We start from the raw sequence: 14,810 nt of genomic DNA, 5'->3' as shown, positions 1-14,810 counted from the left end.
TTGTGGTTCCTACAGAACATTTTGTGTAAATCAGAATTGCAAAAGGACCAAGAACAAGTGTTTGATAACAGACCATTTTTATTTTTATTGATTATGGAGAAACTAAAATAAGGGGTGGATAAACCATAAAAGGCTATTGTTCTTTTCTGCTGACCCTTTGGGGACCGTAATCAAATAACATTTAAATGTTGTTTGTGCTGAAGGAGGTCTCACAGCACATTGATTTCAGTATTAGATTTGCCTCTCTGAGGCTTGTGTTATCAAAGCCTTACAGGGAAACCTCACCCAAATCTATCAGCCACCCCAGCGGAACATAGAAAGACACACGAGCAGCCTGGGTAAACCCAAGAATGTTTTATCTAAACCTGAGCATTGTTTTTCAGAAACATCTTGATCGGATGTGTTAAATGCTAGGAAAAACAAAAGATCATAAGAAATCATACATGAAACATTGGTTTTTCTACAATTACAGCTATTTCCCAAGAAACTGTTTCTCTTAAAATAATTTAACTTATCTTGTATATGTACATTTATAAACCTTAAGCTGTCAGTATTGCCATAATGATCTATTTTGTTTATATATATATATATATATATATATATATATATATATATATATATATATATATATATATATATATATATATATGCAGTCGAATGTAAACTTTATACACATACAGATATATAGATATAAATAGATATATATATATCTATTAGTGCTGTCAAACGATTAATCACGATAAATCACATCCAAAATAAAAGGTTTATGCTCACTAATATATTTGTGTACTGTATATATTATGTATATATAAATATTCACACATGCATGTATATTTTCAAGAAAAACATGTTACGTTCAAATATTAAATATATGTATATATATGACATAATTTATATAAATATAAATACATACATGTAAATACATGAATTTTTTGAAAATATATGCTGTGTGTATCTTTATATATACTATAATAAAAAATACACATATTATGTAAACAAAAACGTTTATTTTGGATGCAATTAATCTTGATTAATCATTTGACAGCACAAATACATATACATAATATTGAAACAATCCTTCAATTTGTATATCAATTATCCATTACAATGGCTTATTAAGTGTTATTGAAATGGTATATATATTCAGCAGCCTAAGTCATTATTAGATATCCGAAATGTTAAATTTATCAAAGTTATGGCAAAACAAACATTCACAGAATATAGAAACTATATCATAATTTGAACTGCAGAATTTGTCATTGATGATGTTTATTCATAATGTGCCGAGTTTCTCACTACTGTGCACTGCCTCCATTCTTATATCTGTGATACATATAAACCTTATAAAGTATTTTACATAGAATAAATGTTTCAGTTACAATACCACTTAGGGTCATTTTAAGTGTTTATCATGAAATTCTGCAAGAATTCTACAGTTTTACCACAACACCACCTACATAACTGTAGTAAACAAGCCCATTTCACATACTGCAAATCCTCAGTATGCATAACAAATCTCACGGTTATATAGTTCATACAACGATCATCTATAATCGTTAACCACCTCTAACACCTACAGTCACATTGCTGCTACAAAGGTCAATCAGCTGTTTGGCAGCACATCAGATGATGGAATAAGGCCTTGTTTGCTTTGGCATAGAAATGAATGATGAATTAAGGCAAAAGGAAAATTAGCTGGTCCACTTGTGCATGTTTGCACTGCGTGTAGGAGTTGTTCTGCAGTTGTGGTTGTTTTATGTACGTTGAGCGTCTGGTGTTTATTTCAGAACGCGCGTGGGTCGACAACCCCGCCGTCTCGTGGCCTCCTCTACAAAAACAAATGTGCTCAAGTGTGTCACTGAGTGTCGTTCTTACTGTGGTTGTTGCTCTTAAGCTGTTGTAGCTGCAGGTCGATTCTTTCTTTCTTCTTTCGTTGGATCAGGTTGCCCCCGGCGAAACCAAGCAGTCCACCCCCCACAGCAGCGGCGACCCCTGCCACTTTAAATCCTGCTAAGAGTCCCAGCGGCCCCCCTAGCACTCCCCCCACCAATGCACCTGCCACGGGCAAAACCGCCATCTTTGAACGGGCCGCCTGCAGAGAAAAGGCACATACACATACATATAATCACTATACATAAAGACAGACAGACAGACAGACTTTTTAAATGTATACATTTAATTATTATTTATTTACTATTTGTTCCTCATTATTTCAGGACAATTATCCTCCTGACATTTTTGACTTAATGCCTAAAAAAAAGTAAACTCTAAAAAAGCAAAAAACAACAACAACATGCTCATTATTTCAAGTCATTGTATCTGTGTGCATTCTGTATGTATTTTTGAGTAAATTAATAAAAATGAGCCATGTCACTGACCCACGTGCAGTGTGCATGAAAGCTTCAAACAGGTGAGAAATGAATCATTTAGGTGGCATCAATGTCTCAAAACACTGTTTGAAGTAACACACTTTTCATGTGCTTTTTTTCTGATAACCAAACAATTATAAAAGTCTTTTATGTCCGGTTTCCAGCCAAACAGAAAAATATGCAGTCGTATGTAAACACACACACAATATTAACAGAGATCTAAAAAATAAAATATAAAAAAAAAAGCCATGATGAAATTAGACGTTTGGGGATCAAACCAGACCTGGTAAATTAATTTGATATCAGGTAAAAAGAAAAACTCCCTTAGCCAGATAATTCTTTAATTAGCACAACAACACAAGCCCCCCGGCACGCACACACACAATTTAATTTCAGTGAAGATATGTAAACTTTAAAGGCAGGGTTGAGCATCAAATGCCACCTTTCACCCTTTCTCATGCTCTCGTTCTCTGTCATCTAATCATCTTCACAAGGCAGGGTTAACCGAACAGTTAATTATGTGTGGAGAGAGAGATAGAAGAAGTAACTCATGTTATTCAGATATGCCTGAGCCAGCACTTTAAGGACTGACTTTGTGTGAGTGTGTGTGTGCGTGTGTCAGAATATCTATGTCTTTAGCAGTGTGTGTGTGTGTGTATGTGTGTTGACCCCCCCACCGTCCTTTTCAGCAGTCACAGAGGTGGGTCCACTTTCTACACAGGCATCAGACAAAATGCTCAATAGAACTGCATTAACTCCAAAAAAGAGAAACATTTCAATTGAGACTCGATCAATAAAACACATACAAACCCTTGTTCGCACACAAACACACACAGTACATGCCTCCATGTTTCACCCTTCCCTTGCTTTCTCTGTCAAAAGTTGGCGTGAGTATGTGTATCGAACCCCCAGCAGGAACTCAAATGCTGTTTATAGACTCTCTTTTACACTCTTTAGACTTCCATGCGCCCGAGCACACATCGACTCCCTGCGAGGGGCCAACCAACACACATCGATCCCTCTCTACTCCATGCCTTCCGCCACCATTGCCACCCCTCTCTCTTCTCTCTCCCTCTTAATTGTGGTTTCCTTGTGCTTTGAATTGGATCAATGGGCTGATGGCTGGGTAGGCCGAGTGAAGCAAGGGGGTAGAGTGGAATCGATCCCCTAGCAGGAGTGTCCCCTCTCCCCTTACCTTCCCTAGGCTCTGGGTCCCCTCCTCCACATTAGCGGCTGCTATGCTAACATTGGCCTCAATGCTGTCAATCTTCTCCTGCTGGGCCTAAGACAGAAAGACACAAGTTACAGACATACACATACACACAAACTCCATAATACTCCAAACAAGATATAGCAGTATGTTTATATAGGATATAGGTGTTTTTGTAGATGGTCACCAGGATTGCACACATCTCAGGAGGGATTTTTGTCCACTCCTCTTTACAGATTCTATCTAAATACTTAAGGTTTCTTGGCTGTCATTTGGTAACTCGGGGTTTCAGCTCCCTCTGCAGATCTTCTATATGATTGGGGTCTGGAGACTGGCTAGGCCACTCAATGACCTTAATGTGCTTCTTCTTGAGTCACTCCTTTGTTGCCTTGGCGGTATGTTTTGGGTTATTGTAATCCTTGAATTCTTATCCATGACCCATCTTCAGTGTTCTGGCTGAGGGATGGAGGTTGAATGCCAAAGAGCTCAATTTTGGTCTCATCTGACCACAGCACTTTCTTTCAAGCCTTCTTTGAATCATTTAGACGTTTTTGGAAAACTTTAAACAGGCCTGTACATGTGCCTTCTTGAGCAGGGGGACCTTGAGGGCACTGCAGGATTTCAGTTCATTGCGGCATAGTGTGCTGCTAATGTTTTCTTGGAGACTGTGGTCCCAACTTCCTTAAGACCATTAACAAGCTCCTCACATGTAGGTCGGGGCTGATCCCTCACCTTTCTCATGATCATCCTTACTCCATGAGGCAAGGTCTTGCACAGAGCTCCATACTGAGGATTTATGGTTGTTTTGTATTTCTTCCATTTCCAAATAATCGCACCAACAGTTGTTTCCTTCTCACCAAACTTCTTGCTGATGGTCTTGTAGCCCATTCAAGCCTTGTGCAGATCTACAATCTTGTCTCTGACATCCTTTAACAGCTCTATATATTAGTGCTCTCAAATCAATTAATTGCAATTAATCGCATACAAAATCAGTTTGATTTGACAATGTATGTGTACTGTGTATATTTATATGTAAATATTAATACACACACACACATATACGCGCGCACACACACACACACACACAAACACACACACACACACACATCTCAAGTTATGAATTTTATGATTTATATTATATATATAAATATTAATATATATTACATATATTTCTTAAATATATATGTGTGAAAACTTCTATTGTGGATGTGATTAATCACAATTAATCGATTTTACAGCATATATCTATATCTATATCTATATATATTAGAACAAATATCCCAAGTAGTTTATTAAAAAAAAATTTTGTTTAAAAAAAATTTCAAAAAATTGTATTTAGATTTTATACAAGTGTGTATATTCTAAATTCCTACATAAATTCTTCATGTATAATTAAGAATGTACAATAATTAGAAAAATGCTGTTTAAAATGGTTTTATATGGCTATATGTGACAATCATTTAAAAAAAAAAAACAATCTAAATCCTATCCCACTGAATATAAAAACACCTCATAAATAGTAAAAAGCAGGCAAAGACCTGCTCAGTAATCTTGATTGTGGATAGCTGGGGGTTTGAGTGCTGGGGCAGAAGGGTGAATGGGAGGGGGCTGGTTGTCGGGGGTAACTGGGTGGTCTGTCGGAAGCTTATGAAATATTCAAAGAGTGGCAGCTGTCTCTCTGTCTAAATCAGTGTGAGCTCTAAATAATCACTATACACACGTGCACACATAAATACACACACACACAATAGAGACGGCTGGAAAAAGCTTCTGTAACTCTCCAGCACAGAGTTGCATGAGTAGATGCCCTGTGTAGCATGTGTGAAAAGAAATCTGTATTTGCATTGCTTTCTGCAACTCACGGTGACTGTATATGAACTGTCTCTATCTGACCAATGCTCCACTGCCACTAAATCTAACGTGTTTATCCTGTATATGTGTTTCCATGTCTTGCAGACTTAAACATTTGGTTTTCTGACATGTACTGGACATTGTTGCAGAAAATGTTGTAGATTTAAATGTCACCAAATGTTAAGTAACATAGATTAGCTCTTGCTGAAATTTCAAGATTGAACTGTCAGAATCATAAAAGCATTCAGCAAAGTTATAAAAGTATAAAAGACAGACAAACAGACAATCAGATAGACAGACGGACATACAGATGGACAGATAGATAGATTTCTGATTGATAGACGGACAGACACAGACAGACAGACAGACAGACAGATAGATAGTCAAAAGTGGAGTATGATAAGCCAAAACACTCATCACTAATCAAAATCCTATAAGCACTTATTTATTAGTCATCTGCACACACCTTACCACCTAACCCTGTAAACAGACTATTTTAAGACACTCACTAATGACTGGGTACGAAAGCTATTGATGGCTTTCTTTTTCTCTGCCTCCCTCCCCTCAGGAGTAGACGATAATCAGCACCGTCTGCTCACAAGCTGTATGGATGCTCAAGAGAACACACAGTCACACACGCAGACCTCCTGGGGTCATCTTTGGCTCAGTGTTAACGGAATAAACTATACTGTGGGTGTCCTCTACAGAGAGGCAAGCGCTAATAAGGCTGGCTATCATCATATTATAGTTACCACCATCCAGATCCCATCATCGTTTCCCAAGAGTGTGAAGTGATTACTGACAGTCACGATCAACTGTTACTGATATCAAGCTTTTATTTTACAGCCCTGAATAAGCTAAAAGGATCTTGTAGATACATATGAAGCAGAACGACAGGAAATATACTCAAAATATTATTATTAAAGGAGGCATTTTTGAAGCATTTTCCCATTAGGTTCACTATTAGTCCAGGGCAGGGTTTGGACCAAAATTATCTCATTGTAAGGAACATAAAACTTTTAAAAGTACTGCAGTACATTGTTACATTACCTATCCATAACCTATATAGTATAATCTAGTTGCTCATGATATGTTCCGAACAGAGATAGTTCACTAAAAATGAACTCATTTACTCACTCTCACGTCATTGCAAACTGGTAAGATTTTCTTTCCCATTTAAATGAAATTTCATCCCCATTGACAAAAAAAATTAAAAGTGAAGTCAATGGGAAAGTAAGTTCATTTGGTCATGAACATTCTTCAAAATATCTTCTTTTGTGTTCTGCTGAAAAAGAAAGGCATTCAGATTTGGAATAACATGAGGGTGAGTAACGATGACCGAACTTACATTTTTGGGTGAACAATCATTTTGAGAGTGTGAGAGAGAGACACATGATCTCTCCTCTCTTCCACCAGTTTTCCAACTGCACATTGTTCTAATAATGGCTGCAATATGGCATGGCTTCTCATTAATCCTCATTGGTTAGCACATGGCTGACAGATTGTCACCAATCTCTTTATGTCTTCTCAATCACACACACACACACACACACACTGCTGGGATCAATACCACCTTGTTGGCTCTCAGGAGACAAAGCCATTTGTCTGACAGCTCTGCCAAACCTAAGGGTTTTGGTCACCACCTTTTATCAAAACACATACCACACATGCTGTCTCTCACGGTCCCCCCTTCTTTCTTTGGAAAAAAAACAAAAAATAAAGAATGAATCGTTTCCATAGCTGTGATACTTACATGAACAAGAGTGGAGAACTCGTTTACTAAACCATTTAACTCCAGTAGGTCCTAAATAAACATAGCACAACAGTCACACACAGTGATAGGCTTTGTATTCAAATATATTTCTGTGTCTGTAAGTGTTTGTGTGTATTACCTCAGCTAAAGAGTCCCAGGACTCAGCTGCGTTCTGTTCCGGAGAGATTTCAGGCAGTAGCAGCTGTGTTTGAGTGACAGGGGAACCAGGCAAACCTGTATCACCGTCAGCTAACCCATCACATGAAAGTGAAAATGCTTGAAAAAATATATAAAAATAAAAACACATCTTGAATAACTTCTTACAACACAGTCACAGACACAATCAGAAACACATACTGTGCAATGTCTCTGAGGCAGTGCTGATAGTTTCGTGAGTGCTGATAGTTGGCGCATCCGGCCTATTGATTGCATCCGAGTGAATCCGGAGGAACTCCTGAATGCCAGCGGAGGCTCGATCTCTGATTGGCTGAACAAGTTTCTCCAGAGCTTCGGCATCAGCACTGCGGACCTGCCCACACAACTTCTCCATCTCTCGCAGGTTCGATCGCAACTGCTGCAAAGAGGAAAAGTGAAACTCTGTGATAACAGGATCCAAGGTTTCATTCAAAAACCTCTAAATAGTATTTTCCATCTATACAAATTTGACTTGTTCAAGAACACAAAAAAGTATATTAAAATGGAACATATAACATTTTCAATGATTGTCACAGCTAAACATCTTAGTCCCTAGGATCCAACCCAGTACTGTCAAATTTTTTAACCTAAAACACAAAAATCTTTCCGTTTTTTTTCTCTCCATGGGAGTACAATCAGATTCTCAGATATCCACATACATATTTCATGCATTGCCAACATCTCGTTAAGTTCCCAATCCAAATTTTGTGTTTGTGTGAGTTTGCAGAAAAAGTTTAAAAACCAGTGATTTCTTATACACTCTTCCATGAACTTTACAGTTTTTTCAAGTTTTATTATTATTAATACTTAACTCCCACTGAGTATTTTTATTGTCTTCATAATGTTCAACAAATAAATAATTGTTACTATAAAATCCAGGGAATAAATCATTACAGAAACACCAATGATCTTTCTCAAGACTTCATTTATTTAAGGTCTTTATTTTAATTTAATTTAAGATTTAATTATTTTATTTTATTAATATCTCTTTGGATTTGAGACTTTAGTCTTGGCAACTTTACAGGTCTTCTTTATATACCTAGCTCCAAAGAGAAGGGAAAAATTTTAATCGCATCATATGACCCTTTTAAGTTATGCAAAAAAAAGAACTGGTGCTTTGTCAGAGCCCGTCGATTCCCATTGGCTAACATCTGGAAGCAAACATCTAGCAGGGATTACAGATCAATTCATATATATTGAACACAGGGGTCAAAGCTAACCGTTCCACTCAACTGCCCTCAATTAACACTCTGAATAATCATACTCGGGATCATCCCTCCTAACCAATTCACATACACACAGAACACTAAAAATATCACCAACGTATGTAGCTTTCTTTATAATATAAGTTGGGGACACTAAGGATCTCAAAAAGACAGACGAAATAAATCTCAATCTGGGTCAGACCAACTCCACATCAAAACTTCTTCTACAGGTGTGTGATGAGAGCAATCTTCGGGTTTTGCCTCTCTTGCTATCTCTCTCTTTCTTTCCCCGGGGAGCTACTTTAACAATGTCTGTCTTGTTTCTGTCTATTGTCAGTCATCCACATCTCACTGACACAGAAACACTTGCAGGCTCTCACACACTCTCTGCAGTGGTGGACACAGGAAAGCTCTCTTGCATCTCTGGGGGGACCAGACCTGGGTGCTAAGGTCACACACACAGTCATGGCACATAATACACTCCAAGGACTACCCCATAAGAGACCCGGACAGACTCTCAGAGACATTAACACACAGGTTACATGCTTGTCTGGCCATTAGGTAGAGAAAAGACATCACACGTACACCATCCTGTACCCCAAGAGACCTGAGTCAAACATTACTTATATATATATATATATATATATATATATATATATATATAAAATGGAAATCAAACTCTCAATGATACATTTCAGTATTCTTTGATTAACAGGAAGTTCAATATAAAAGGCATTTATTTGAAATGGAAATCTTTTATAACATCATAAATGTCTTTACTCTCACTTTTGATCAACTGCACGCATCCTTGCTAAATAATAGTGTGATAGTTATCATTGTCAATCATCATAATTTCTTATTTTACAATTTTGTTGTACCTGGACAGTGCGGCTGGAGTTGATGTGCTCTTGATGCAGTTTGTCCCACTGACCATTCCTCTGAAACTGCAACAAGGAAGCTTTGTCAATTTCACTGCTTTAACAGTTAGTACATTTAATAAAATCTCCTCATGATCACAGCCTGATAATTCACAATCCTCTAGGTTTCCATGGCTATGCATGATCCCCCAAACCCTATTATCCTATTATTTGTTCCTCAAGCAGGCAAACTGGGAGAGATTTCAGATACACCATGAGCTATTCAGCACTCGACTCCCTATGGTGACCACACACACAGACACATGGCTCTCTCTGTTGACCATATGCTGAGTTCTGGGTGTGATGTGCTGGGCTTTTGCTGTCACTCTTCATGTGTGTGTGTTTGTACCTTTTCTATGTTGTGTTGGTGCTGGTGCAGTCTCTCTAGGTCAGTGGGAATGGCCACTTTAATGAATTTCTGAATGGGGGGCTCCAGACGCCGAAGTGGAAGCTTTCCAGCCTCCTCCGCCATCATGACCGTCTCTTATGACCTCTCTTATAAGGTCACAGGCTTAACAAATTCACACATACTCAGATTTCCTATAAAAAAAACAGTGACAATATGACAGTTAAAACATAGATGAAAATATATACAGTGGGGATCGAAAGTTTGGGCACCCCTTGCAGAATCTGTGAAAATATGAGTAATTTTCAAAAAATAAGAGAGATCGTACTAAATGCATGTTATTTTTTATAAGATATTGTACATGAAATATTTTAACATTTATTCCACAAGACAAAAAAATGCTGAAATTATTAAAATAACCCCACTCAAAAGTTTGGGAACCCTTGGTTCTTAGTAATGTGTGTGGTCACCTGATGATCCACGACTGTCTTTCTGTTTTGTGATGGTTGCGCATGAGTCCCTTGTTTGTTCTGAACAGTTAAACTGAGCAGCGTTCTTCAGAAAAATCTTTAAGGTCCTGCAGATTCTTCAGTTTTCCAGCATCTTTGCATATTTGAACCCTTTCAAGCAGTGACTTTATGAGTTTGAGATGCATCTTATCACACTGAGGACATTTGAGGGACTCAAACACAACTATTTAAAAAGATTCAAACATTCACTGATGCTCCAGAAGGAAACAAGCTGCATTAAGAGCTGAGGGGTGAAAACTTTTGGAATTTGAAGATCAAGGTAAATTGTAATTAATTTGTGTACCGGGAAACATACAAGTATCTTCTGTTGCTTACGAAGGGCAGAACTAAATGGAAAAAAATTATATTTCAACAAAATAAGACAAATTTGGCCATCTTCATTGTGTTCAAAAGTTTTCACACCCAGCTCTTAATGCATCTTGTTTCCTTCTGGAGCATCAGTGAATGTTTGAATCTTTTTAAATAGTTGTGTTTGAGTCCCTCAATTGTCCTCAGTGTGATAAGATGTTTCTCAAAATCATAAAGTCACTGCTAGAAAGGGTTCAAATATGCAAAGATGCTGGAAAACTGAAGAATCTGCAGGACCTTAAAGATTTTTCTGAAGAACGCTGCTCAGTTTAACTGTTCAGAACAAACAAGGGACTCATGCACAACCATCACAAAACAAAAAGACAGCCGAGGATCATCAGGTAACAGCACACAGTATTAAGAACCAAGGGTTCCCAAACATTTGAGTAGTGTTATTTTAATAATTTCAGCATATTTTTGTCTTGTGGAATAAATGTTAATATCTTTTATGCACAATATCTTACTCAGGACAGTACTAAATAAAAAATAACATGCATTTAGTATGATCTCTCTTATTTTTTGAAAATTACTCCTATTTTCACAGATTCTGTAAGGGGTGCCCAAACTTTCAATCCCCACTTTAAATATTCAAAATGTGTGTGAAAATATTATTAAATATGATACAGTTTAAAGTTGAGTGGGTGGGTAGTTTTCCCTTTGAGAAAGTAAAAAAGTACTGGTTAGTATCATGGTACAATAGCATCGATACAGTAGTAACAGATGGTAATAATATGGTATTTTGATATAGGCCAATATAGGTACTGAATGCATAATTTTGTACCATGGTATTTACATTATACTGTGACATACTTCAAAGAATATAGTCCAGCATCACTAGTACTATGTTATTATATGTGTAGAAAACATGGTAAAACCAAAGATACTAAAGTGCAAGTGTCACATGCCAGCTTTATTACAGATGAGACTGTTACACTGTTAGCTGACAAATCAGGACTGTGTGTTCACATTCTCATATACAAAATTATACTTTTAATAAGCCATAACAATAAAATTCCTCGGGCAATCAGATGTGTATGAGTTTAGCTAACGTTAGCTTGCTACTCTCCCTAAACGTAGACTTAATTCAGCTCTGTGATTGTAAACCACATTTACTGAAACTGCCTTTTTTCAGTTTCAGTCTTTCCTTACCTGTCGAGAAAACGGTAAACAGCGAAACCCTGCCGTCGGTGATTTTAGTCGCTGTCACTAACTTTGTGTTTGTGAACAGTAGTTTCGATTTGTGTTGTGTGTAACTACAAAATGTGTCCGTCTATGGCTCTAAGCGGAACTAAAGCTGTTTTAAAAGAGTGAACGTGCTGGACAACTTTATCATCCAGGGGATAAGACACTTTGATAACAAACGATGTTTAGTTACGAAAAAAGCTAATTGTTGCATTGGCTATTATATAAAATAGCAAAGATTAATACTTAAACTATATACTATTTAATGTCCACATTCGCAGTTGAAATGTTATTTACAATACTTATGAATTGTTTCACAATTGCACTATTTAAATAGTGTATAGAGAAAGAGAGATACACTTATATAAATATATGTGGCATTTCTCTGTTTTCCCATTTCACAACAATGATTAAATCAAGTGTACACATATATTTCAGATCATTAAAATGCCTATATTCTTCTTACCTGTTGTCAGAGATGTGGAGTGTCTTTCTCACCTGCTACCCTTTCTGTTTCTAAGCTACCAAAAAAAAAAAAAAATTCCTACAAATCATTATGTTCAATGAGTTGTGTAAAAACGACAGCATACATAACTGTTGCCATATCCAAAGAAAGTCTAAAACAAATTTGTCATGAGGTTTGAATGATGATGCTATCAGAAAGTGATTAAATAATAATAACAGAATTGCATCACAGACTTTTAAGAATGATAAGCGTTCTGTTTATGTAAATATATGAGGACTTTGAATGTGTTGGGTATAATTAAGGTTCAGATACACCACACACACCTGCTCTTCCCTCAGCGCCCCAATGATCAGTGTTTCCGGCTTTAGGGAACACCGACGGATTAACCACATGTGAGCACTGAGATCCAACCAAAGCCCACTGTGTGCTCCCTCTCTCTCTCCCTCCCTTTCTCTCTATCTAGGTATCTTTATCTCTGTATCTCCCAAAGGCTTCTTGTAAAGCTCTGGCTCTTTAGGTTTACTTTCCAGCCACACGCATACACAAACAGAAAGACATGAGAGTTTAACCACCATTTTAGTTAATAAAGAAACTACAAAAGAAATCACCCACACAACCAACCAACCAGCGTGAAAAGCCACACTGACAAGAAGTTTCATAAGCCTCTTTTACAGGTACAAACCACCATATCTACATGACTGATAATCACGCCTCTGCTCCTCAATTGACCGATCACTATCACAATCAAATAAATGAAGAAAAAGAAACAAAGGAAAAGTCTATTCCTTATTTTTGCTATTTTTTCTATGTATTTTATTTTACATATATTACAAATGGATTTTTTTTTTTTAATCTTACATCCAAGCCGGCATGATTTCTAAAAGATCGTATGACACAAAGAACGCTACTGTTAGCATTCAGTGCTTCAAAAACAGGAATAAAGTATTTAAAATATATTGAAATAGACAACAGTTCTTTTGAATTGTAATCATTCTTCACAATAGTATTACTGTTTTACTGTATTTTTGATCAAATAAATGCAACCTTGATCAGCATGAGAGAATTTGTTTCAATAACATGCCACCAAAAAATCTTAGCGACACAAAATTGTCTTAAAAATCAACAAGACACTGATTGAGCAAGAGACATAAAAAAGAGAGCGTGAGATACATAAAAACAGAAAGAAAGAGTAGGAGGATGGAAAAACTGAAAGTGTTTGTGGTAGAATCTTAAAGGGCTTTGGAGGGGAGAATTTGAACCCAACAAACTTGCATGCTGCAATACGTTCATCCAATCAGTCTCAACTTCCGACATGAAGCATAGCTCTCCATCTCTCCAGACTGTCCCTCTTCTACTGCCCTCACCCATCCAGACCGAGGGGGAGTCCCACTGTAGTGCGGTAATACCACGTGTCTGTGAAGGGACCAAACTTCATCATATCACCAACATCTTACCTTCAACCCCATCACCCAAAGGTAAAACCTAAAAGGCCAGACCACATTATTCAATGAGATTAGAATCTGGAATACCCCCTCCACAGATCAAACAGGCCAGTGCAGCCTACACCCGTGCTTCATACCAAAACAATATCAGACTAAAACTAAAATAAGACAGAGACACTGTTTAAAAAATATTCAAAATTCTTACCTTTTCTAAAGAAAATGCAATTGTGTTTTCTTGTGGCAGAAAGTACTACGGTTTGTGCTGTGCATAGTGCATCTGAGCGTTTTCAGCATGTTGCTATGATTGTTTTTGTGTTCTGGGTTGTTGCTAACTCATAGCCAAAGGAGGTTCATTCCAAAGTCAAAGTGATGTTCTGCAACTTAGATATAGTTCAGGTTGTTCTTTCATCATAAGTCTATTTGATCTTTCACCCACTTTACTAGTACACATATTTTCAAAAAGCTGTGCAAACTAAGGTCAAATTCAAGTTTCAGCTCAAACAGTACAGGATGAGGTATGTAAATATGTGTGATGAGGGTTTTGCTTTCTTTAGAAACCAACACTGAATAATTAATTAGGGGACATATTATAAATAATGATGGATAATGATATTGTGGTAAATTGCCTTTAGATTTTAAATGAAATTTGAGTTGCCTTTAAATTTGAATGAATTTGGAACACATTTATATAGTTTGAAAAGATGTTTAAGCTACCAAACATTAAATATTTCTATCTTTCACTTTGACCAGCAATAAATTTAATGCAAACTCATACCTAAATTTAGGCTGGATTACAGATCAATATTAAGATTGGGTTTAGGGGTCATTTTAGAGTTTTGTCAAGTGTTTGATTATGTTTGTTATCTTGTTCAAATTGTAATTGTATATAAAAGTAAAAACTTTTTTATTTTATGTTTTTATGAATAGTTCTGAATCATAGCTAATGCAAATGTGCACTTTACTATTATTTATGATTAGCATGTGTGTGTGTGAGCA

The 14,810-nt window shown here is 36.8% G+C and overlaps 1 protein-coding gene across 1 annotated transcript; it reads right to left on the bottom strand.

Moving 5' to 3' along the window:
• Nucleotides 1-60: 60 nt before the first annotated feature.
• On the bottom strand, nucleotides 61-12,008 carry LOC127974408 (syntaxin-17). The gene is made up of 8 exons (XM_052577643.1): nucleotides 11,874-12,008; nucleotides 9,850-10,040; nucleotides 9,462-9,527; nucleotides 7,541-7,757; nucleotides 7,323-7,432; nucleotides 7,184-7,234; nucleotides 3,565-3,651; nucleotides 61-2,092 (listed from the first exon to the last, which is right to left on the bottom strand). The coding sequence occupies exons 2-8, from the start codon at nucleotides 9,973-9,975 to the stop codon at nucleotides 1,856-1,858; spliced, it is 894 nt and encodes a 297-aa protein (XP_052433603.1). The 5' UTR covers nucleotides 9,976-10,040; nucleotides 11,874-12,008; the 3' UTR covers nucleotides 61-1,855.
• Nucleotides 12,009-14,810: the final 2,802 nt, after the last annotated feature.

Source organism: Carassius gibelio, chromosome B16 (assembly GCF_023724105.1).
Source record: "Carassius gibelio isolate Cgi1373 ecotype wild population from Czech Republic chromosome B16, carGib1.2-hapl.c, whole genome shotgun sequence".
Classification (NCBI taxonomy): Eukaryota; Metazoa; Chordata; class Actinopteri; order Cypriniformes; family Cyprinidae; genus Carassius; species Carassius gibelio.
This window is presented reverse-complemented; position numbering and strand designations above follow the sequence as displayed.